Raw genomic sequence first — 27,137 nt, 5'->3', positions numbered from 1 at the left:
TACGATGCATCAAAAAAGACGCATTCACGTCGGCTACAGTGTCGCTTCTAAAGACGTCACCATTAAAATTCACTGCTGATAAGGAGGGGAGTCTCCTGACCGAATTTACAGTATTTAATATTGTAAGGATAAGAGGAACAATTTGGAGAGCTAGATATACCATTGCTATTGTGTGGTGAAATCCCCCCCAAGGAAAATCTTCACACCCACATTAGACACTGCAGAATGCCAACCATCTCCTTTTGTGCCACTGGGTGGAGGTAGTAGTTAATGTTTTCAGTTCATGCTAAATCACAATTACATTTGGAGATATAAACAAATCCAGACATGCCCACGGAACACCATCTTTTCTGGGCAAACCCTCTATAGAGCCTACTTTAAATAACATAACACAAAAAGCAGTGTCTGACTCACTCACTAGAAGCCCTATATCCTATATTGTCTCTCTCCATTCCACTAGAATGGCTGGAAAATGGATTTCAAAAACCCCACTGTAAACACAAGAGGTACAAGTTCTCAGGTTCTGCCTCCACTAACCCACATGGGCCGAGTAAAATAAATATGAATGGCTAAATGATGGACAGGACAGTGTTTGCGCTTAGGCTCCAGTGCTTGAAAGGTGTGTGTGTGTGTGTGTGTGTGTGTGTGTGTGTGTGTGTGTGTGTGTGTGTGTGTGTGTGTGTGTGTGTGTGTGTGTGTGGGGTGTGTGTGTGTGTGTGTGTGTGTGTGTGGCTGCGATCGGAGTTCCAGGGCTAAGCTGTGTCTGTTAAATGAAGAGGTGTAAACAGATGACAAATGTGAGACAGTTAAACATTTAATGTGTGTTTATCTCTCCCCTCTCGCACTAATTTATTTAGTTCAGAGGAGACTCAAGGGTGGGTGGTGTTAAAGACTGATGGGAGAGATGGTGTCGGATTAAAATGTAGCCGCCACTCTACCGTGACAGCCAGCAGGCAACAGAGAGAGATTTCCTGACAATTGTTTTGACATTTTTTACTGTTCAACTAAATTCTGTTTGATAAAAAAGAGAGGGATTATACAATGAATTTAATAAATACAAATACTTATGCTGCTATGCAGCTGTTATTAGAGGCAACAATTACATTGGTTTCAAATTTGATGATATTATGACATTGAATGACATTTTTACATTTACATTTTAGTCATTTAGCAGACGCTCTTATCCAGAGCGACTTACAGTTAGTGAGTACATACATTTTCATACTTTTTAATACTGGCCCCCCGTGGGAATCGAACCCACAACCCTGGCGTTGCAAACGCCATGCTCTACCAACTGCGCTACACGGGATCTACAATGACAAAACATTTGAATTCGATTTTCTATTTCAAACAGTATCAACTGAATTCACAATATAAAAGTGCAATTAATAGTGCTAGAACGTTCATGACCGCATTCTCCTTGCAAGTAAGATCACCTGACAATTGTTTTATGCTTCCTATCTCGCATTGATATATATTGCCAAGAGTCAATGTCAAATCTGAGCTGCACTACACCCGCAGTATGCAGAACGAACAACGCCTGCGGCACACGCATCCTTTTCTTAACCCCCTTGCAATATATAGCTCAAAGTTATCATTTCCATTGTGACAATGTTAAAGTCAAAAAAATATGTTTGGAGGGTGGATAGGGGAAGGAGAGGCAGGAGAGAAAAATAAAAAGGAGAGGGAGAAAAAGAAGAAGAGGAGCAGGAGGAGGAGGGAAAAAAGAGCCCTGTGCCACGAGCACATATAAGAGAACTTTCACCAATTAGTGGGGAGAAACGGGAGAGGGAGCTGCCGCAGCGCCGGCACTCAAAGAGCCAGGCCTCGCGGCGAAGCTGTCATGTCGGCAGGATTGATCAACAGGCCTGCTATTTCTAATGGCATGTTGTCATGAAGCCGCAGCCATGGGGAGCCACCTGCCTCAGTCCTCGTAGACAGCAAAGTGTGTGTGTGTGTGGGTTTGTGTGTGTGTGTGTGGATTTGAGATTGGGTTGGGGGGTATTGCAGCAACCATATATACCTATTCTGTGCCAGTATATCTTTTACTAACAATTTGAGAAGGGCCTCAATACCTCCTCCACTCTCTTCCTTCCTACCTTACCCATCCCTGAAGTGTTCAAATGTGACAGGTGCACCTGTACTGTTTTAATCTCACCTAGTCCAGCCAGACAAAGCTTGTGTCAGTGCAATGACTGCAAAAATGAAAATGTATAATATTGTTATTGTAATATATTATTAATTTCTATTTCTATAATAATAATAATAATACATTAAATCAATTTAAATCTATCAGTAGTAAAAAAATAAAAAATCAAAATTGCATTGTTAATAGGAGTGAAATTAAAATACAATAAATAGATGTGTTTCTGCTTTGATGCAATTTTATATTCCACTTTCATAACAATCGTAACTATCCATTTCATTGAGCTATAAATTATTGTCTCAATCAAGAGGCTATGATATGCTGCATTAAGTTTGCAAAAAAAGTATCTACTATAAAGCATCTTATTTGATTAAAGCTCATTTACTGAAAATCTAGCCAATTTTAAAACATTTTTGTATAATTTAAAACGGTTCTTGGAGAAACGACACAATCAAACAAAGGAAATCGTTCAATAAAGAATTAGTCACGTTGCTCCGTTTTTCAGTATTGCGGCAACAGTAACTAGAAGAATTGCTTCATTTCTAGCCTCCACGGCAACACCAAGTGTGGCCTCACTAACGATAAAAAGTCAAATAAAAGTTACAGAACTTTCGAGTTCAAGGTAGCGCTATCTACTTGGAGTGCATGTCACATACAGGTAACCTTTTTATCGGGCCTGCCTCTGGTCTCATCAGTCGATTAAATTCTCTGCCCGCGGCAGTGGCTTAGCCGAGGGACACGGACCAATAGAAAAATATTTCATTGTGTTAGCATTTCAAATGGCGAGTTGAGGGCGGGCTTTGGAGAGGTGGGGGAAAGAAGTGCTAACCGATCATTGCCAGCGGAATTAATTGGCTATTCCGAGAATAATGTCCCTTACCCATGATCCTCGGAGGGCCGAACGCTAGCGGAGGCCACTTTTTTTTGTTTGGCGTCTTCAAAAAGAGGACCGCTTGGGGGTACTGACCGTATTAGGGTTTTAGCTCAGTCCCCTAAAGGCGAGTGAAATAATCAGAGGCACTGAACCAAACTCGGCTAATCCGCACCCTAATTAAAAACTCAGAACCCCATTCACTTTACCGTAATGCCAATCGAAAAAGAAATACTTTAAAAGAAATAAAATGGAATGAAAAAAAGTCAGAACATAAAGAGAAAAAATAAAACAACGATATATGCAGAGAGAATTCTAGAACAATGGACTGCACTAGGCTTTCAGCCAACGCTCAATAAAGGGCTCAAGATGGAGCTACCATGGTGGTGCTTCTATCCTTTTATTCAAGGGGATTTGGGTTTGAGCTCTGTTACACATCGCCCAAGCACATGCAATGACCCTAACTGATATCGGTGCATCTTTTAGCCATATCTTAATCTAACCTTTTTAAAGCTCTGTGGCTTTTCAGACTCAAAACAGCATTAAGAAGGAGCATTGTTTGGAGCAGGGGGGAGGCAGCCCTGGGAGACGATTCCACAGAATTGTTGGGCCTGGTCCGGGGCAGGAGCCCTCTGGATAAACAGCTGCTTATGCGCACGAATCAGCAACTCTATAGAGCAAAGTGGGAAAACAAAAAAACAAGAGCCCCAAAACAAAGATCCAGATTAGGGGGGAGACCATCCCAAATGCTCCATCTCTCCATATCGACCACTTTGGGTCTATAGTATGCAGGTTGTCGATTTCATTCCCCCCCCCAATTCGCAGTGGTCCCCATTACACGCCTCTCCTTCGCTCATTGTGAATTCAGTCAACGAAGTCAATCTTATTAACTTCCGCGCTGGTTCACACATGACATTTTCTTCAATTTTCTCGCCAAACATCAAAAACATCAATTAGCAGCTCGAAAATGGGAAGGAGCGAATGACAGAGTCCGATAACGCAGACTTATTTGAAGCTGAGGGAAAATCTATTCTCCGCTTTCTGAATGTGTTCATTACAATTGCATTTTCAAAGAAGACCTCCAAATAGCAAAGAAATTAAACGTATCTTCTAGAAATGTCCAGAAATTGTTTTTTTGGCGTGTTTTTTTAATCCTGTGTCTATCTCGCGGCCTCAGCGGGCAACACAAAGCATAGTGGTGCAGCATTTTCCCTCTCTCATTATAACGGCTTACAACTTCCTCCACAGAACTTGAAACCCTGTAATGCCAAATCCAACCCGGAAAATAACAATTTTAAAGAAATCCAACATTTTCCTGTGATGGAGACCTAGATAAAAATAACCCTTTAACCGACCTATTGTCAAATAAAAACATAGACCTACTGTAGAATGATTTAACATCTACTTTTATTTTAAAATTGTGACTAAATACACCAGATATCATATCACATGGCAAATCTGAGGGAAACATATGTTTCTTGAGTTTTATTTAGTTTGTTTTTACCCTAATCCTATCTTAAATTAAAGTCTAAATAATTGAAGACCTCAATATCCAAAATCCACTGTACTGAGAAGTAGTCTTGCAATGTATGTGGCATGGTATCACACCCCCTCATAGTTTAACCTTGCTTTTAAATGCAATATTTCCTTCCCATTACTGGATCCTGGATAATTGAAATGCCCCCCAAAAATAATTGCCATATTAAATACTATACATCAGCTCATTTCAATTGATCATATCCTGCTTTTTACATCACGCATTACATCACAGTGTGTCGAAACATGAACCTGCGCATTTAAAAAAACGTTCTTTGCTCAACTTTTCCCCCTTCGCAACATTGATGAACAATAAAATAAGTAAAAGGCTATTTTCTGCTGATATGCAAACATCGTCAGAGGGCTTCCTTATGCTTGAGTTACATCTCAGAGGGGGTGAACAAAAGCAACTTTAGTGGCTGCGGAAAGACACTCTTAATGCGATTGGGGAGAGGGCCGATCACATACAGAGATGCGCGGATCATGTTCCTCCGGCCCATTGATTTAGGATCTTTTGACATTATTTAGTTGCTTTTTATTTTCTTGCCCGTCTTTCTTCCATGTCACAAAAAACAGGGCTGTCCAAACAAGCGACGGTGGGGATATCTACTATCTGTCGAAAGAGCAGGCTTTTCCCGGCACTGGAGCAGTGGAGTGCTCTGACACAGTGCCGAGAATCATTGGGATGAAAATATCACTCTTTATAATGGGGGCTAATCAGATTTCGGATGTTATTTGCCTTCTAGCCAAGGGGAGACGTGTGGCATAGGGCAAGAGGGATGTAACCAATACACTTCCCCTAGTCCATCAGAGTCCACTATCTGTCCGCACCTCAAAAAGAAGGCCTTTAATGAGGTTAGATGCATCCGAGGTGTAGCTATAGGCTATAAATCACACCGATACGGAAGAACTCAACTTTAAATGTATGGTGACACATCTACCTGAATTTCTATGTACAACATTGTAAATATGGCTAAAACAAACAAGCTGGCTAAATGCAGAATTAAATAAGTAGAGGTGCTTTCGTAATACCTCTGCTAAATGAATGCTGAACATACAGAAGTGATCATTTCCATTAAGCAGGGATTTGATCATCTTTCCTATGGCTTTCACAGGCCTGTTGCAGATTAGATCACTGTGAAAATTGTCAAATGGTTCTGTTTATCTCCCTGTAATTATTTTGATGCAGATGACAGATTGTTTGTGCGGCTGTGTGTAAGGCTTGATGACGTGTACACACACACACACAGACACACAGACAGTGAGATAAAGACCTCTGCATGGACAAAGCTGAGTGGTGCCTCTAAATACCATTAACCCATTAGATTGTTTTAATAAAAACCCTACAAAAAGGACTCATAGTAAGAGATTTGTAATACTGTTTTAGGTGAAAGAGCAGGTCCAAGCACACACAATGACTATCTTCAAGTCAAGTAATGACTGACAGTAATGTTTTTGTGACGTGACACAAATAGACTTTCAATGAGGTAGAAAAACAGACAAACTGTGCGACCACGGCATGGCGTTTGCTGTGCTAGCAGACAGTGCTTCAATGGGCAAATCAGGGCCACCCGCACATCTCCCACGGCATCAATTGTAAGGGAGAATTGGTTGTTCTTCACAAAACATAATTATCAACCACTATCAAGTCAAAGATAAATGTTCCTAGCATTTATAAATTATTTATTGAAGAGATCTCCATCCTATTTTTCCCATTACCTGTACATCGACAGTTTAAAATAGCAATTACAAGGTTAAAAACAATGACTGTCCTTCGCCAGTGCAAGGCATTGTCAGTAATCCTAATGTAAATAATGCTGTCTTTTTATACTAACATCTATTATTCGCCTAAGGAATTATTAAAACATGTTGCAATAATAGAGGAACACTGCATTCTGTTAAATTAATTCAATTCCATGCATTTTACAAGCAAGCAATTCAGCTTTCTTTTGTGTGGGGCAATTGGTGATACTGTCTCTTATACAGTACACTCCCATCATGTCAATTGCTTTGTAAATAAGGATGCATTATGAAAGGAAAATGACATGGGCAAGAGACGGTGGTAATATTTTCCTTTTAGAGACTATAATACATGGCATCCAGGTCAGGATAACAAATAATATACACAAAGCACTAACCCTGACTCTCGTTTTTTAAGTGTTCATAGGTCTAGGTCTATATAATCCTGGCATTTATTAACAATCACTGCCTATTTTAGTTAAACACTCTTCACAGACCATGCTTATTTGAGACCAAAACTAGCGATCAATCGTAGAGTCGTGACTTTTTATAATCACTTCTATTTTCAGTCCATTAAAGTTTGGCCGTGTCACTTGATTACTACATTTGGTATCTACCTTTCCAATTACTTTTAGAGTTTGGGATTTACAAATGTGCACTTTCATGTCCCGTGTTGGCAGATAAGTTGCTGCTCCTTGCCATGAAAGCAGCGTTTTAATGAGCTGCACTAGGGTTAATTGGTTCGCTAAGTTCCCATGTCATGTGTCTCAATATGAAATTAAGCCATTTCCTGGAGTTTCCACAACTTATTTAATTACAAACACTTCAGCCCAATTTCTATTTCCCACAGAGTTGAAAAAAGGTATGTGTTGATCTCACCGTGTCTGCTTGTTTGTTTATTCTGGTTGGTCTTACCCCGCCTTCCCAAGATTCCTGACACCATCATATGTTCTTCATAGATAGCCCATGGTGTACTTTCAGATAGGGAAATAAACATGATCCACTGTCATGCGTAGGTTCATAAGTGTGGTAGTACAGAAAATGGCATGAGTGACCAATATGGTTGGTCGATTTAGTATTTTTCCTAGAATTTGGTAGCTACGGTTTATAATTCTGTTTTCTTTTTGGAAGAAAAAAAAATAACATCTCTCCCACCTTTCCATCTTACCACACACAGAGAGACCACCCCCCCCACCCCCCCTCACACACACACACAACCAGCTAATCCCCCCTAAACGACAGTACCAGTCACTTGCTATTAGGAACTACATGAGGTGAATCTGTCTGTATAAAATACCTTGTAATTAACACTGGTGCAAATGTGTTAAGGTTACCCTCTGGTAGAAGGGGTTCAGTACTCCTGGCAGTGTAATTACGGGTTCCCCACAACGCACCAACCATCTCACTTAACATCGCTAATTCAATCCATCTTCATTTCCCCGGCACCGCCCATCTTGTTGATGGATAGTTATCATTAGAGGGTGACAAAGCACTGAAATGACTGAGGCGTGGGTGTGTGTGTGTGTGTGTGTGTGTGTGCGTGTGTGTGTGTGTGTGTGTGCGTGGGTGTGTGTGTGTGTGTGTGTGTGTGTGTGTGTGCTGGGCCTAATGCCGGGGTAACGTGCAAGAGGATGCGTCCTCTCAGACACACACTATTGCCTTCTATACATTACCAAGGGGTGTGTGTGGAGAGATGGGACAGAGCGAATGCTTTTGGGTCAGAGAGCAGGATGCATACTGGAAAAACATACATAAAAAGTACACACACACACACACATATATATATATATATATGAGCATACACACACCACTTGGATGCCAGTGACCCCAACACACAGAGAGGCTATGGTTCTGCTCGGCACCCTTTTACAGCATGCTGCTCAGACTGCTGAGAGACAGCAGACACACACACGCACACCCACACCCACACCCACACCCACACCCACACCCACACCCACACCCACACACACACACACACACACACACACACACACACACACACACACACACACACACACACACACACACACGTCTCATGTTCAAAGCAGTCCAACACTAACCACAGGCCCTGATTGAGGGAGACTGGTCTGTTGGTACTCTATATTTTCAGTCTATATATTCAGCCCCAGCCTGGCTGTATATCTTAATTATGTGCTCCGTTTCTTTGTGGAGTGGCGGACGGTCTCCTAGTCATTCCAGTGCAGCAGAAGGCGTCTGTCATGAGGCTATGCTAGACTTCATGGGCTCTGTCATACCCACTGCATCATTACACAACTCACGACCAGCCGGCCCGAAAGCCTCTCTAAACAGTGTGTCGCACTCAAACAAGCATGTGCGCACACACTATTCAAGGCCAATGGCTCCACATGAAGCGACGCTTGTTTGTAAAATCTTTCAAATAATAATTTATTTGAACATAATCAAGGTCCTACATACTTTTTTAATGACCCGCAGTAGGCCTATCTCTTCTTACACATGGGCATCTGAAAATCAACAACCCATTCGGCCTGCAATGTGGGATAAAAGAGAATAAAACTGAGGAGAAGGTGAAGAGGAACAAATGCCCAGAAGAGCAAGCCCAGCTTACATGCGGCTATAGCAGCCAGGCAGCCCTGTGCTCAGCTCAATGTGATTATCTCCTTTCTGGCTGCAGGTTTCGGGGTCAGCGGTGCCACACACACAAGCCTGGCCTTGCCATTTCAATGATTGAATTGAATCAGGAGCTCTTAATCAATTGTGTTCAGTGACCCCAGAGAGGCCACTGTGGAGAATGCCCACCACCGTCTCGCCGTCCTGGGGGGGAGCCCAGGCGTACAACCCACCCCTCTCCATTAACCAGGATCCGGTGCCACCGGGATGAGTAGTTCAAAATGGCTGCCGCACCAGGCAGCGGCGCTTCATGTATTTACCCTGAAATGTGGGGCCTACTGCGGGGGGTTTGTTTTGCTTTTTCTATTAGCAGGGATTTAAAAAGACACTCGGTTTTACTGTCAAACTCTATTTAATGGTGAAGAGGACATAGAGGTTCACATTCAGGTGATGCTGCCTGGCTGAATGTTGGAGATCCTCAGTCTTGTGCTCTCTTGTTTTGTTGGCTTGTTGTGAGGGAGGAATGTGTTGCTACAGCCTCCAAACTCAGCATGCCACAAATACAGCACACACACACACACACACAACCTATTGCTCACACTCACATACGCACACAGACACACCTTGCATCCATACACTCCCACTATTAAATCACCCTCAGACAACTCTGACAATCATGCAAATACACACTAGTACATCAACAAAACCCATTAATGCACTCATATACTCACACCAACACACTTACAGTCAGGCACACACATATTGACACACACACACACACACACACACTAATACATGTAGGCCTATGTACTGTATTCCAGTGGAGGCTGCTGAGAGGAGGATGGCTCATAATAATGACTAGAATGGAGTAAATGGAATGGTATCAAACAAGTGGTTTTCATATGTTTGATACCATTCCATTCAGTCCATTCCAGCCATTATACTCCATTCCAGACATAATTATGAGCCGTCCTCCCCTCAGCAGCCTCCACTGCTGTATTCCCTGATACACTCCCATAGACTTCAGTGCTGGCCTGCCTGCAGATCCTGCAGTTTGTTTAGCAACACTCCATTTGACGACACCCGAAGGGGGCAATTAAGTCCAATTAGAGCCTGTCGGTTTTATTAAGAGGTACAAGCTGGCCAGGCTTGGGGGCAGTGTAGGGAGCAGGGGGGAGCTACAGCAGCACCAATCTACTGCACTGCACACAGCCAGGCTGGCTGAGGGGAAGAGAGCCATTACTCTGAGGAGAAGGGCAAATGCCAGCAGACCTCAGCAAAAAATTAACTGACGACTGAAAGACGACTAGACGACTCGGCTGCCAATGTAAACAGTGGCAAAAAATGTTCATGTTCACCAGGTTCAAAGCGATTCGCTGTCAGTCAAGACTCGTCTTTAACCAGCCCGGGGTCAGCAGGTGAGCTGACCTCAGATGCTCTTGCTGTGAGGAAATTTGCTCTTAATGGATTTCAAAACAGGAAGTCCAACAATAAAAACTGGAAAGTGAGAATGCTTCCCTCTCAGCCCCTTCAGTAGGCATCCTTCACAGTGTTGGGGTATAGTATTCTGTGTCAGTCACAATGACCTTCACCTGCCAGCACAACTTCATACTACTACTCGATATCAAATTAAAGTCTGTACTGTACTGTTTACGGCATTCTTAGGCATTTACTGTTGTGTATTCACAACTCAAACCCCTGCGTCCTCTATGGAATCCATGCCCACTGAGTGCCCTGGACATGCCATGAGTAGACTTTCTGTGTCCCAACAAAAAGAGACCTGAAAGACAGCTAGCTACACACGCTTCCTCACAGTTGGATAAAACAAACCTTAACCGCACAACTCAACCTCACCAAATAACTGATTTTGATATCCTGAAGTTGTTTTTACTACTTTCCTCTCTCTCTGGGTGAAAAAAATCCATCATTTTCGGTAAAAAAATAAAAAAAAGATATCCTTTCTCCCACCCTGTGTGCAGTTTCCGTGTGTGGAAGTGTTCCCTTCCATTGATTTTTCCCAGCCGGGGCCCTTCCCAACACGAGGCGCCTCCTTGATGGTGTCATCTCCAGTGCCATTCTTCCTTTTAACTGTGCTTTACTCAAGTGGTGTAGTGTACTAAACCGCCAGAGAGGAGGGGGGAAGAAAGGAGAAGAAAAACTGATACATGCGCTCCAAAGTTTCATCTATTGATTTCTGTTTGATGCAGATTGGGGCGGGGGGGCAGAAAGAAAGAAAGAACAGTTCAAAGCTGAGGAGATTCTTTTTTGATCACCGCTACAGTAGTGGTGTTTGGTAGTAGGGGTAGTAGTTATAGTAGACAGAGACATGCGTCTGTCTGTGAATTCCTTTGTTCTGCGTTGTGTATAGTTCATACCCAGATTCCAAGTTCATACCCAGATTCCATGCGGTCAGTGGGCTCATTAAATGTAGTGACCAACGGCAAGTAGCGTAATTACACGCTGATAGGAGATCATCAGAATGTGCCAGCACATGACCTACGCTGCCTATCCCTATGGAGTTTAATGGTAGACAAAGTGAATACACTCACTCGCTGTATGGTACAAAACTGCAGACACACGGAAAAGCATAAAAGAAGAGCACAACTATTCAACAAATGATGAGCGCAGGGAGCTGGGAGAAGGAGATGTTAAGATATGGAGAGAAAGCTTGACAGCAGAGGGAGAACGAGAGGAACGAAGGAAGTCTTTGCAGCGTCCATTTATTTCCCCGTCATGAAGCAAGATACAGAGAGCCAGGGAAACCGAGAAAAAAGTCAGCATGGGTAAGGTAGAGACTAGAGAGAGGGAGGGAGGGAGAGAGAGATGGTGGGAGTCTGCAGTCTTCATTCATTCCCATGATTAGCAGAGCTGTAGACTCTTATCCAGTGCTCCCCACTCTGCCAGTCCTCTCTGTGATGTGCAACTGTGTCCACTGGGGGCTACAATTAGCCCATCAAACTCATTCCAGCCGGGACTCGGCGCCGCCTCTCAAACCCCCTCGCTCTCTGGAGCCTACTCCTCCAAAGAGACGGGCAACTTGTAAGACTGGGGGAGGTAGCCTTTGAAGTCCCAGGCATTGCAGAGGCCTCCCTTTTTGCTCATATCAAGGGTGAGGAGATATAACAATTAAAACAGCAAGAGAGGCAGGCCCACACCACCGCACACAGGCTTGTGCAGAAGCAGGAGAGCTCATGCTTTAAGCACGTTCTCTCAGGAGAAGGTGGGCCACGATAGAGGAGAGACAAGCGAGCCGTTGGCATGGCGGCTAACGGATCAGCAACGACCGTTGTACAAGTGATGAAGGAATTTGACACATATTTCATGGCGTCTTTTCCAACCTTCTATCCATCTCAATTTGCTCTCCGTTGCATCTCTGTCATTATCTCCCTTTCTTCAACTCATCCAAAATAGGAGTTATCTGTCTTAATGTTAGTTACTCAAGCCCAGATGGGCATTAATGTAAGTGACCCCACGTTGTATAAGACACAGCTTTACTCCTCTCTGCTCCAGTGGGGCTCAGTGGCAGCCTTCCAGGTAATTACACAGCACTGACTACCAGCCCAGATAGATAGCCCACACACACACACGAACACGAACACACACACACCTCCCCTCAACCTGCAGAATCAGTCTGACACACAGCCAGACACAAACCCACATCATTTTTAGGAGGATTACAATGACTTCAATCTGATCCTGTTCTCCAGGCCCCCTACATACTGCGATACTCCCCTGTCAACTCCTTTGCCTTTAGCGTATTGTACTCTATGTCTACCAGGACTGACTCTCCTGTCCGGTGCAGGTCATCTGTAGTTCAAACAGGTGTGCTTATGCAGATGCAATGGAGCATGTGGTCTGCATTAGCTACAGCAAGGAGAAATAGCCAAAAAGAGCTAAACCAGCGTTTTAGCAGCAGTCTAGTCTAACATGTCAAAATGGTCTCTTATTATTTATTCTGAGTCTGCCCTTTTAGCAGCTTATCAACAACCTGCATCATAGTTATAGAGCCAGAAATAGCTAATGCATGCGTAAACATAAATTGGATATCAGTTCTGAGTACATTGCACTGCAGAAGAAGAAGCGTTCTTTCTTTTGTCTGTTATTTTAGACTCTTCTCTAAAGACAGAATCCCTTCTTTTTTTTTTTTTACACAACGGCTATGGTCTCAATGAATGCCAGTGAGAATCAACTGAGCCATTCAGGCTGCCAGTTGATTTATCCATGCCTCGCTACACACCAATCTGCTCGCCCGCCGGCCACACCACCAGCCAGTCACTTGTCTGCCATTTCAACACAAGATGGAGACAGTGCCAAAAGTTCCAATTAAAATCTCCGTTCACCATGACGTGTGAGGGAAGAAGCCCAAACACTGGGCTTTCCAACAAAGTCGAGGAAAACACAACAAAAGCTGCCGAATGCTACGGACAAGCCGCATCTTCTCGGTTTCTGCTGAGCACAAAATAAATAAGCATGAAGAGGAGGGGGAAGAGGGGGGACGACGTCTTGTTACGGAGGAACAGAGCATGTAGCAGATAACAGCGTGACAGTGTTCAAAGAAGAAGGCAGGCCCGTAAAACTTGCGCAGATTCGACATCATCGCCTCACTGTCCCTTAATGAGCCTGTAAAGAAGAGCCTGTCGTGTGGCCGAAAAACCACGCCTGTCTTACTCCAATCACAACGCCTCACAGGTTTTTATTCAAATCTCACACACAACTGTCACCGTGCTGTTTATTTTACTCAGAAAGCATGTTAACAAGACAAATGAATGAATAAATGCACAAATAATGCGTTTAGATAATGTTAATAATGTATGAAAAGTAAGCTGCTTTTTTGCTTTTTGACAGCTATCCCAATGCTGAGGACTTTGCAGACTTGGTTCATAATTTTTTTCTATTTTCCAAGTAGCAACTCTTGTGCTCTTGTGCTTTTATTGACAGTATGACCATTACCTGGTGCACATGGCAGATCTGTTTGCCCATCACCTGTGTGAAACGTTGCCTGACATAATATTGTATCCACTAACTATATTATGTAACAGATTTTTCAGAACAACACGCCCATATTTCAATGAAATTGGGCAATGTTTCCCTGACATGTATGGCAATTATTACGTAAGATGTTTCTCCTTCACCCTGGATGATTTAAATGGTATGTTAATAAGCCATTTAATCAGAGATTATTCTTAGAGGGCTGGAAAAACCAATAAATAAATAAAAAGCATGTGCACACCTGCAGAGGTATGCAAGTGCATGCAAATATAATCACCTGCCTCTGTGTGAGCTGTTCCAAATTTCCACAACTATTCAAAAAACACCTCAGAGAGAAACTGACTTGGAAGAAAAATAGTCTCACGTCAAATTTAGTAGCTTTTTTTGAGGATTCAGAGGAGCCCGGCTCTCAGGCATCATTGTCTACACTAACTGTGGAAGAAAACATAAAAACACAGCCAAACAAATAAAGAAAGTTCAGGGATGTCTTCACTGAAACTGCTGAGAAGAACAAAATAAAATAAATTGGGGGTTAGTCTCGCTCAGGTTGAGCCGACACACATGTGAAAACAATATAAAAGAGGTTTGAGGAATGAGAAAGAGGACAATGCAAAACTATTCAGGAATTAGATACCGAGTGTTCTTAACTAATCCCCCTGACCCGCTCTCCTGCCGTACGAGCAGGGAAACTAAACCTAATTCAGGGCAGCTTAAGTGCTCCCTGGAAACAGTCAGCATTCCACCGGCCAACACACACACAGACACAGAGAAAGAGGTGTTAAACTTTAACTGCCACACATCCACACTGTGCATTCAACTGTAGCAATAAATTGCTCTTTGGGGATGTGGGGTTCATCGCCTCTCCGTGCACCCCCAGTGCGCCCTACCCCTCTCCAAAATCCACCCTAAAAAATCTCTCACCCCAAAGTGTGGCCACTGCAGTCAGGCAAACAACCAGCCAGGGGATGGGTGCTCCAACACAAGGGGCGCTGTGCTAGTCCAAACAGTGGATTAGCAGGCGAGAGCGTGCTGAGGGTCTGACAGGGATTCAAGAGGACAGCAGACTGTAGCACTATATACGTAGGCCTATGTGATGGGCTTTTGCAGTAGAACGTTAGAGTTGTACAGCCAGGGGGTCCACTGCTATTTGACCCAAACCTACGGATATCTTTCAGCCAGATACAGAGATAAATAGTCCTTAAAGGGATAGTTCACCCAAATTACAAAATGACGTATTGGTTTCCTTACCCTGTAAGCAGTCTATGGACAAGGTATGACAGCAATCCATGCTTTGGTTTAGTTTCCCTGGCACTGTTTCCATACTTAGATTTTGACCTTACGCCAATTAAGATAAACAGAGTAAGGTGTTAACATGACTATTGCATAATCTGCCCACTGCCATAATCAGTTTAATATCTAATTATTAGCGTGCATGTAAACGTACTCAATGAGAAATCTTTACGACCTTATTTCTAGAGGGATCATCACTTTTGTCTTTATTTACGGCATTTCCTTTCACTTTCTGACCAAGTAAGCACTTGCAGTGATTTCATAGAGCGCTAACACGAGAGTCATGACGCACACACAAACACATACTGTACTCTGGAGCCAAACAGTGCTCTAAATTCTACAGGCGACCCTAGGGATATTCTCTAAATCACTTCACCCTACTTTCCAAAGTTCATGTAAAAACTTCCTGGAAAAGAGGCAGGCTGTTCTGAAGGAAAAACAAAGAGTTTCAGAAAGTTACACCACTGTCTATAATCCCACACAATTCAGCCTAGTAAGAAAGTGAGAACAGAGGAGGAAGCAAGGATTTCAATAAAAACAAATAATTGGTTCGGCGAACGGATGTGTGTAAAAACTCCCCTCCAAAGATTGGGATTTTATCTGCTGAGTCAACACATTGTGTACTGACGCCCACTTGTGTTAGTGTAAATCCAATCGTCTCAATTTTGCAGTAACATTAGCAATCCCTAACTGCCAGAGCAAGAGAAGAATAAATGACATGCTTTGTTGGAGGCATCAGGCTGGACTATAGGCCACTTGTAAAGTTCAAGCCTAAGCCTCCTTTTCCTCCTCCTCTGCATTTGCCTCCTTCACACCAGCCCTCCTATTTCTTCTCCTCTTTGTCACTCAGCTGAAATCAGTCATTCTATTCCTCCGCTAGGAAAAGGAGGTCACGTATCGACTTGCTCAGCGTCCCTCTCTCTCTCTCTAGCCACAAGACCCTCCAAAAGACCCCCCTTTCTTCTTCCTCCTCTCCCCATCTCATTCCATCACTCTACCCAACCCAGAACATCCCATCCCACCTCCCCATTTCAATTCTTCCATACTTACCCTTCCCTCTGCCCCCGGTCCCCCCTTCCCACCCAACCATACCCTCAGCCCAATACTAATTGGTAAATCTGTTGAACCATAGCAGTTCCAATAATGAGACACCTGGAGATCTGTCAAAACAAGTTTCCCTGTGAAACGGCCTCAAGTACTAATACAGTACACGCTCACAGCCCAGCCCCAGAATCAGATGTGAGACTTGGGAAGAGGAGGAAGGAGGTAGGATTGGTCAAGCAGGGGGAAATAGAACAAGTAAATGATCATTATTTGGAAAATAAGTAGTGGGATATTTCACTTTAAATTTTGATTGAAGTTTCCTAAAGACCAATATGACAAATAAACGTATCTGTCTGCACATTGTACCATGATTTAGGGTCACATTTTGATTAGACAATTTTGCATCCAACTGCAAAACTAAGCTGCTATTTAAAAAAAATCAGTGCCACCATCACTCTCTTTCCTTTTCTATGTTGCTCTCAAGAACACACACACACACACATTTGTTTTATTATCCTTATGGCGACCAAACAATTGATTCCCATTCAAAATCATATTTTCCCTAACCTTCACCCTAAAGGCTCACACACATCGCACTGAATGTGGATCTAGCGTTCGTCTGCTTTTAAGGACCACCTCGCTGTAGACATCTGACTGACTAAATGTTTTACTCGATTCTACATGTAAAATCAGTGTGCACTCGGTTCGCAAATTACATTCAGAGGTGCTAAGTACTCTTGGCCAGCAACCACTAGTGGTGTATCTGAGCCCTAACCCTTAATGTAACCCTAACCCTAACCTTAACCCTAAACCTAACCCTAACCTTAACCCTAACCTTAACCCTTAATCTAACCCTAACTTTAACCCTAACCCTTAATCTAACCCTAACCTTAACCCTAACCCTAACCTTAACCCTAACCCTTAATCTAACCCTAACCTTAACCCTTAATCTAAACCTAACCTAACCCTAAATCTAACCCTAACCCTAACCTAACCCTAAACCTAACCCTAACCCTAAATCTAATCCTAACCTAACCCTAAACCTAACCCTAAACTTAACCCTAACCTTTAATCTAACCCTAACCTTAACCCTAACCCTTAATCTAACCCTAACCTTAACCCTAACCCTAACCCTTAATCTAACCCTAACCCTAAATCTAACCCTAACCTTAACCCTAAACCTAACCCTAACCCTAACCTTAACCCTAACCTAAACCCTAACCCTTAATCTAACCCTAACTTTAACCCTAACCCTTAATCTAACCCTAACCCTAACCCTAACCTTAACCCTAACCTTAACCCTAACCTTAACCCTAACCCTTAATCTAACCCCAACCTTAACCCTAACCCTTAATCTAACCCTAACCCTAACCCTAAATCTAACCCTAACCTTAACCCTAAACCTAACCCTAACCCTAACCTTAACCCTAACCTAAACCCTAACCCTTAATCTAACCCCAACCTTAACCCTAACCCTTAATCTAACCCTAACCTTAACCCTAACCCTAACCTTAACCCTAACCTTAACCCTAACCCTTAATCTAACCCCAACCTTAACCCTAACCCTTAATCTAACCCTAACCTTAACCCTTAATCTAACCCTAACCTAACCCTAAACCTAACCCTAACCCTAAATCTAACCCTAACCTAACCCTAAACCTAACCCTAACCTTAACCCTAACCCTAACCTTAACCTTAACCCTAACCCTAACCCTTAATCTAACCCTAACCTTAACCCTAACCTTAACCCTAACCTTAACCCTTAATCTAACCCTAACCTTAACCCTAACCCTTAATCTAACCCTAAACTTAACCCTAACCTTAACCCTTAATCTAACCCTAACTTTAACCCTAACCTTAACCCTAACCCTTAATCTAACCCTAACCTTAACCCTAACCTTAACCCTTAATCTAACCCTAACTTTAACCCTAACATTAACCCTAACCCTTAATCTAACCGTAACCTTAACCCTAATTGTAACCCTAACCCTAAACCTAACCCCTAAGCCTAAAATAGCCTTTTTCCTTGTGGGGACCGGTGAAATTTCCCCTTAAATGTACCTTGTTTTACTATCCTTGTGAGGACTGCTGGTCCCCACAAAACCAAACACACACACACACACACACACACACACACACACAACTGTGCTTGACAACCTTACTTGACCTGACTGAGACTGCTTATCTAGCACACAAACATACACCTACATTGGACTGGGCATACATACATCTACACATTAGACAGAGAGACACGGACAACATGCAGACGCACTTGTGCAGATAAACACATATTTAAGACGCACTCACACAGAAACACAGACACACCCAACTGAGCTCCTGCCCTACCTAGTCAAACATGTTCTGGCAGACACTTTTAACAGAAGAGGGGGAGGGAGGGAGGGAGGGAGGGAAGGAAGGAAAACTAGAAGGAGGAATATCTCTCTCCACTTTACATTTAAGGTTGTTGTTTCCGAAAGTGTTTTTTCCAAGTGCAACAACTTTATTACCAACACGGTCCCGATGTAGCATGGAAAATCAACAAGCAATTGATCAGCCGGAGCAATTCAAGCAGGCAACTCAAGAGTCCGGGGGTCCATATAAAGGAGACAGAAATGTGTTTTCTCCTCAGTGACAACCCATGTCCTGCCGTTCCTGTCACTCCCTTCATCAGGCTAACCGTGCAACCATGAGCTATAATCTAGCCTAACACCCACTGATCTGGCAGCAGGCAGCAGTCAGCTCTGCAGACCAAGGCTAACCATTATGTCCCCATCCATTCAAACCCTGACTGTTTGGGTCCGTCAAGGAGGGCACCATAGTTAAATGAGACACTGGGTAGTAATATAAAAATGCGAAACAAAGCATTCATGGACCTTGGATGGCTCTAAGCACCTTCTGACAACAGGAGAACAATTAAGAAAAGCTAGACAGCCTTGTCTCGTCCGAGTCTCTCGTCTTCAACATTGACCTCACACCCACCAACATAAATACATAGGCAGGCACACACAGTCACTCACTTAGACTACACACACACACACACACACACACTGCACTCCCTAGTTAACTTCTTGCTGGCTCAAATTCAACCACAGATGCCGATAATATAGAGAATCCTCTTCAAGACAGCTGCTAAGAGAAGTAGATTAAAAGAGAACAGAAAAATTCTCTCCAGGATGGTAATTCAAACACAAAAACAAATACAGAGTACAGTCCTCCAGCAGAAGACTAAAAAAAAAACTATTTACATAATATATGACACATTTTTACCAAGAACCTCAGAACCGATGGAGATTCAGATCAATAAATACATTATAGGGTAAATCCATTTGAACTCAATCACTTTTTGACAGCACTCTTTTGATTTGAACGGAACCTTCCATACATGTTTGCCCATTGTAGAAGTGCTCAGAAAGTGATGTTTTGAACTTGAATGCCAAAACATTGGAAAAGATAAACTTTTGAGATTGATATAATTTAAAAGCTTACAAACAGGGTTGTTAAACCATTTTTTCTCTTCTTTTTTTTTCTTCAATTATGGATTTTTCTTTTTTTTCCCGTCAATTATCTAAAAACGCGTATTCGCATATGTTGTAGTTTAGACCCTATTTTACATTATCTGAGGTTTTTGTGATGTGTCCGCCATCGGTTGAGACACAACATGCTCTTGGATGCAGGGTAGGTGTCATGTTTTGGCTGATAAATGTACTAAAATGGGAATACAATTTAAATGTCAACTTTCAAATGGTAGCACAAAGATGGTTGGAGGTCCACACATCAGAGAATGTTGACTTAAATGGGAATATCTGTTGTTTGAAATTATATCCTCCATAGGAAACCTACTGAAATCATAGAAAAATAGATAATAGAATAGACATTACCATTTAAGTTGGCATTTGATGGTGGGTGGACCGGCGGCCATCTTTGTGATAGTAATTAGAAGCTAAATTGTCAATTCAATTTAAATGTAAATGGTGTACCAGCTAAATTGCAGTGGTCTGAAGGGATGTGGTCCTCTGTAGCTCAGCTGGTAGAGCACGGCGCTTGTAACACCAAGGTAGTGGGTTCGATCCCCGGGACCACCCATACACAAATATGTATGCACGCATGACTGTAAGTCGCTTTGGATAAAAGCATCTGCTAAATGGCATAAAAATATAAAAAATAAATAAGTCCATTCTATGAATTCTATTTCTGTGATTGAAATGACACCCACCCTGTCCTCGAGAGCATTTTGTCTCAGCCAATTATGTAAAGTAGGGTCTAAGCTACAACATATGCCAGGGGTAGGCAACTAGATTCAGCCGCAGGTCGATTTTTTGTACACTGCAAATTGACCACAACTAAGGCCAAAAAGAAATTATATATAAAAATAACAATCATTTCATACCTTGATTACTTTGATACACGATCACGTCTCTTTTTTTGTTTGTGGGAATACTTGGTGAACAGATTTTCTAAATGAAATTCATTTTTAGCTGAAATCCTGGTGATTTTTTCTAGACACTTTGGGGTGGCAAAAAAAAATCACTTGCGGGCCGGTTTTGGCGCCTGTTGCCGACCCCTGACGTGATATTTTTGTTGTTGTTGAATTTAAGCGCTTTTAGATAATCTACTTTAAAAGGTTAAAAAAGTATTAATTTGTAATAAAAAAAAGTATTTTTTCAAGAAATATTACATAGTTTGATAACCCTGTTTGTAGGCTTTTAAATCATATAAAACTCAACCGTTTATCTTTTCCAGTGATGAAGACATCACGGTTGAGTTGGGGTATGCAAAATGGGTCAACTTTGAGCACATTTATCTCCTGAATGTTTTGGCATTCAGGTCCAAAAAGTCACTTTCTGACCACTTCTTCCATGGGCAAACAGGTATGCAAAGTTTTGTTTAAATCAAAAGGGATGCTGTCAGAAGTGATTGAATTCAAATGGATTTACCCTATACTGTTTGACAGAAAACTTTATGGATCTGAAAGCATCATTATATACCATGTTCAAACAGCAGAGACTTAAATCAATAGACACTTTGGCACTGTTGTAAAGCCAAAGGGTACAATCCCTATCGATAGAGACCGTAATGCTACCTTGAGAATCAACATTCTAAACCATCTGATGTTAGCTACACCAGAGACAAAGCACAGTCAGCAAACTGAGCTGGGCTACACCGAGTATCACAACACTAGTGCGTTACAAGCCAATTACTTACAAAACACAGTTCACAGTCTTTTTAAAAAAATCTCGGGAAATCAGGGTTGTCAGAGAACTAGGAATGTACGTGTTGCACAAGACATGAGTACATATTTAGTGTGAAAACCATGGTTAAAAGGTCAGTAGGTTTAGGCTGTCAAAAGTATCCCCCAACATATCTGCACCAGTTGCCATTTTAGAGCAACAAAGCAAGTCAACAACACAGCAGTAGCAGCACTCAATCAGCAGCAAACACAACAACATAGCATGATTAGGCTATCATTAGGATTATGGTTGTTATTATTATTTTTTATTTTTTTAAATCAACATCATCATAATTTGTCAGTTGTTATTTTGGCATCATCAACCAGCTAACAAGATACTTGGAATTCAAAGTTCTCACCAACTGAAATTGGTGAAGGCTCAGATCTGACTGTCCGGGGAATTCCAAGCAGAAGGGCCCCTGAAAGGCAAAGACGGACGTTCCCGAGTCACACAATTATATCAGCTCACACACACACACACATCATCCTAGCCTACCAGGAACATGAATGTAAAGCAATGTTTTCTCACTTCTCACAATATATAGGCCTAATGCTTTTTTCACTAGCTAGACTATTCATTTATGTAACCTTCTATTTCCTTTCCTTATGGCTACCTCAGCTTTCTCCAGGGTGCCATGCCTATCCGTATAAACACACATTACACAGAGAATATGAGAACATGGGTTGGCTTTGGGTTGGTTACGTGGCTGTTATACTGTTATACACTGGAGTTTCTCAGCTGTTCTCGCTGCTGGTTCAAAGACATTGACTTCTTTGGCTCTTAACTAAATGCAGCTTGTACTAGGGTGAACATGGGGAGATGTATTCCTGTGCATTAGGTAGGTGTGCAGCTAACAGCCAAATAATGTTTTACATCACTCTAAAATCAGGATATGAAGGGCATGGAAAGAAAGAGGGAGGGAAAAAAGAGGAAAAGGGAAAAAGAAACAGGTGCACAGTCATTCAGACACACACACACAGACCCCAAAAAACTACTGAACCACCTAGGTTAGTTCTGACAAAGTGTTTTCACCATATACAGTCCTGAAACCTCACACAACGTTACTGTACTGTACAGGTTAGCCTACTCTGCACAAAGGTCAATTAGTCTTGTGCTTTTGACCCTATGACTGCTTGATCCTGTGGGAGACAGATTTTTCTCAACAGGCTTACAGTATGTACAATGGTTATCGGTGTGACTGCTTGTAAACACACAAACACAGTCTAGATCTGCCCATTACGCAGGGTGGCCTAAGTTTACAGGGGTTAGCCTACATAACGTCTAAATACCACTCAGAGGTAAAAAGGACAATGAACTCCCAACTATTCATGTGCTTATAAAAGCCGCTATTCACATTTCTTCCTGCAATCAGATGACAACTAATGGTGGTGTGCGCTAGGCCTAGAGTGCATTCCTGAGGAAAAAAATGTCAGCAATAAAGGAAAAGGTACAACAAAATAGGCTACCCACTATTACAGGTCAGAATCTGGATGGTATTTCTCCTCTATAAATCCCTATAAATTCCACTGTTGTTTGCTCAGTCATTCCTTTGTTGGCTGCTCAGCAGACACTGACTGTCATTGGGAAGTCTGTAAACAACTGGACATTCAGTGCTGTAGAGAAACAATGACTTTGTCTAGATTGGGTTTCACTGAGTGAAACAGCAAACCCCTATTACCCTCTCTTGTCACAGTTCCCATGATTGACACACGTCTCGGCTGGTCTCACATTTGGCCACCAAGTTGGTTGTGATGTCAGCATGACAGTGCAACGTCTGGTTTGAGCCAATGGACAGGGCTAAGGCCTGTTGGGTGGCCAGAAGAGGCACAAAGCCCCCTGTCTAAGGGTGAGGCCATGTCTCCTATCAACAGAAGAGCCTAAGGGGCTCTGGTTTAGAGCACTACTGCCATAACAACAGACAGCATTACATTCATCTGTGATAATGCTACCACAGACTTTGCTCAGACTACCTAGAGCTTGCAGACTGAAGAAAGGATGAGTATCTGAGCAAGGTAGAGGAATAGAGAGAGAGCGAGAGAGAGAGAGAGAGAGAGAGAGAGAGAGAGAGAGAGAGAGAGAGAGAGAGAGAGAGAGAGAGAGAGAGAGATCGAGAAAGACAGAGGGAGAGAGAGAGGTATCCCCTCGTAAACAGTGAGGGCAGTGTGTCTCCAGTGAAGGAGGCCAGGCTCTCACACCAGGGCTTCCAACCCCCAGAGCTATTGTCTGTACAGCCCAGGTGCACTGCAATTCATAGGGAGGAGACTTGTCTTTATTTAACGTTTCTCAACGTACAAAGATGGACATGGAGTGGACAAGAGACCACTGGCCATGTATTTTCTAAGGATGACCGGCTAAGCTGTTTAGCCACAGTGGGGGACTGAGAAGTCATTGTGGGCATTTCCTGAACAAATCTATTCGATTTCAAAAATTTGGGAAGGAGACTTCTTTTCAAGCCAACTCTTTTCTGTAGCTCTTGTTCCATTGCACTTTCTATGGAGAGACAAATTGGCCTAAAACGTGAAAGCCAAGTGTTCATTGGTTCAGGTGGGAGGTCTTGCCACACATCGATGTAATGGTCAGATTCCATCACTTACTCAACGCTCATTAGCATACACTTGGAGTATGCACACAACAGGACACTATACCTCACCCTTACTCCCTCAAGTTCCATGCTTCACTGCTCCTGACACACACACACACACACACACACACACACACACACACACACACACACACACACACACACACACACACACACACACACACCCGGACACACACACTACACTGAGGCCTGGTTGGAAAATGGTTAACACTCCAGCCATCCCCTGCTGCCAGTGAAAGCCCAGAAAACAATGGAGACATTGTCCGGCCTGAACAGACTCTGAGGAAAGGACTAGAGTGGTGGTGTGTGTGTGTGTGTGTATGTGTGTGTTCGTTTGTGTGTGTGCGCGCGCACACTCTCTCTCGCTCTCAAACATATGCATATTTCTGCCCCAGTTCCCAGCATTTCAATTTAAGAAACATTGTTAAAAATGTTTGACTTGCACCACAATAGTAACTCTAAAGTGGCCTCTAATTTAGGTTATTCATCACTTAGCCCAGGGATGGGCAGAAATGTTGGCTCAAGGGCCACATTGTTTATTTCAAAATTCAGCGGAGGGCCGCACAGATTTTTCTTCTGAACCGATTTGTTCGTCAAAAGCAATTTGCGGGCCAGAAGAAGGGCAGTTATTTGACAATGTATCGGTTCATTATAATTTCTACAGACTTTCTATCTAGTTTTAGACCTTCAAGAGTGGCCTGGAGTGTTTTTTTTTACCCCCCAAAAATCACCCTCGCCCCCCAAAAAAACGGATTTAGCCATTTACGTTGTCAGATGACTGAGTTAGAAGATGACTCAATATTTTAAAGCCAACAACAAGTGACGTCCCCTTTCTAATATTCCCTTACACAATTCTTGCCTTACAGAGTAGAAATGTAAAGTACTTTTCTCAACTTGAATGTGTAAAGACATGGCATGACCAGAACACCACCCTGTTATGCTACTGGGACACAGCTTTGTCCTGCTTGAGTTGCAGCAGTTGGCAGCTGTGATGTGGGGACACACACACACACGAAACAGATCCCGTAACAAATCAAAAATCTGTCACGTGGCTCAAAACAAATCCCATTTCTAGCACCTCTAAGCAACTAGGGAAATGACATAATACATCAGCTGATGTAGGCCTACTGTATATGGTGCACCAATAATTTAACAAGAAATGATAACCTTCAGTTTTTTATAGATGACTCAACTCATTGAGTTTTGAGAATTGACTTTGTGTGTGTATGAAAATGTGTCACATGAAGATATTGTAGCATATGAACTTGAACTGCACGACTCTACGAACTGAGGGCTATTTTATACAAGATTTTCTCAGACTGTTGACTATGTGAAGCACAGGACAAAAATGTCTCTCCCTGGGTTTCTTTCAGAAAAAAATACACATCAATAGACATAAATAAATAATAACTTTCAGCCAATGGTCTAAAAGTTCAGCGGCAGCGGTTTGGAGGCTGCCCCGCAGGGCGGTCAGACACATCAAAGGTACCGGCGTGCACCCTTTGCGGGCGTGGTGGAGAGGGGCACGCCCTCGTAACGACAAGCTCCTGTGAGGTCACTTCCTCCTTTCCCTTCATGGCTGACCCTCAAGAGTTCCACCTACTTCTACCCCAGAAACTGACCTATCCATAGATTCTACACAAGACAGTATGTTTTTGTTTGATTCTATGTGTATCTGCCCATTTGTCTTTTTCCATCTCCATCTGTCCATCAGTCTTTGTCCTTCTACATCTCTCTTTGCTCAATTTAGCATTTGTATGTATGTCTCAAACTTCATATTTTTGTCTTATTTACTATTTCACTCTCTCTGACTTTTTCTGAAGTTGTTGAAGGTCACTTGAACTTCGGCTCGCTCTCTCCTTATCGCTGGTGCCTATCGGCTGGCTTTAATCGCTACAGTGCAGATCGCACATTTCTAGCCAAAGATCGGTCAAGGTGCCCAGGTTTTTTCCCATTTGAAAGCAAAAATAAACTACTGTTTACGGCCACATTTTTTGATAAGGGGATCACGTAAAGCAGGGATCATCGACTAGATTCAGCCACGGGTCGATTTTTTCTTGAGAGAATGGTCAGGGGGGCGGAACATAATTACAAATAATTTGTAGACTGCAAATTGACCGCAAGAAGCCCAAACAGATATAATATTTGACTAAAACATAATCATTTCAAACCTTGCTTAAATGATCACATATACGGTAACTGCCAAAATAATGGAAACACTTGAGTAAATGAGGGCTACAAAGTGCTGTATATTGAAAGCAGGTGCTTCCACACAGGTGTGGTTCCTGAGTTAATTAAGCAATTATCATCCCATCATGCTTTGGGTCATGTATAAAAATGCTGGGCAGGTTATTATTTTGGCCATTATTTTGGCTACCATGGCTATGCCCCCATTGGATGACAATGCCCCCATCCACAGGGCACGAGAGGTCACTGAATGGTTTGATGAGCATGAAAACGATGTAAACCATATGCCATGGCAGTCTCAGTCAACAGATCTCAATCAGTTACCTGTATCTCTATTACGCGTGGGAATACTTTGGAACAGATTTCCACAATAAAAATCACTTGGAGTTGATTTGCTGTTGTTTTTACAGTCTTTTATGTCCAACAATAATAATATATATTTTTTTGTAACTTGGGGGTGGCTGATGTAAAGGAATATATAAACCAGTGGCATTCACATTTTTTCAGCTGGGACCCCATTTTTTTCCCGCCAGAATTTCTAGGGACACAATTTATTTTGCAAGAATTTCTCACGACCACACCCCACCCCCACCCAAATCTAATGACAACCAAAAAATATATTTTTACATCAACAAATAACCTTCCATTCATTACATTTTCATCTCTTATAAAAATTAAAAGAAAGTAATGAAAACACTCATTAAAATGTAATTTTTCAAATGTATATTTCTCAAAAAACATTTGTGTATTGTCCCATGAAATAATCTGTATTCAAAAAAATTTGTTCCCCCCAAAACTACAAATAATAAGAAAACATTTGCTCAATAAAATTGTATTTTCAAATGTATCTTTCTCAAAAAAAGTTGTATATTGTCCCATAAAATAATATTTACTCTTAATTTTTTGTTCCCCCCC

General features: G+C 42.4%; 1 protein-coding gene across 27 annotated transcripts in view; it reads right to left on the bottom strand.

Moving 5' to 3' along the window:
* LOC121586406 (transcription factor 7-like 2) overlaps window positions 1-27,137 on the bottom strand; it is a 94,905-nt gene that overhangs the window by 32,245 nt on the left and 35,523 nt on the right. For 18 of the 27 annotated variants that reach the window (XM_045225899.1, XM_045225908.1, XM_045225907.1 and 15 more), the window contains exon 5: window positions 21,792-21,851. The exons of the other annotated variants lie outside the window; for them this stretch is intronic. In XM_045225899.1, the coding sequence (XP_045081834.1) occupies window positions 21,792-21,851 (60 nt within the window). The remainder of the gene's footprint in view (window positions 1-21,791; window positions 21,852-27,137) is intronic. 27 annotated transcript variants of the gene reach the window in all.

Source organism: Coregonus clupeaformis, chromosome 2 (genome assembly GCF_020615455.1).
Source record: "Coregonus clupeaformis isolate EN_2021a chromosome 2, ASM2061545v1, whole genome shotgun sequence".
NCBI classification, from domain to species: domain Eukaryota; kingdom Metazoa; phylum Chordata; class Actinopteri; order Salmoniformes; family Salmonidae; genus Coregonus; species Coregonus clupeaformis.
This window is presented reverse-complemented; position numbering and strand designations above follow the sequence as displayed.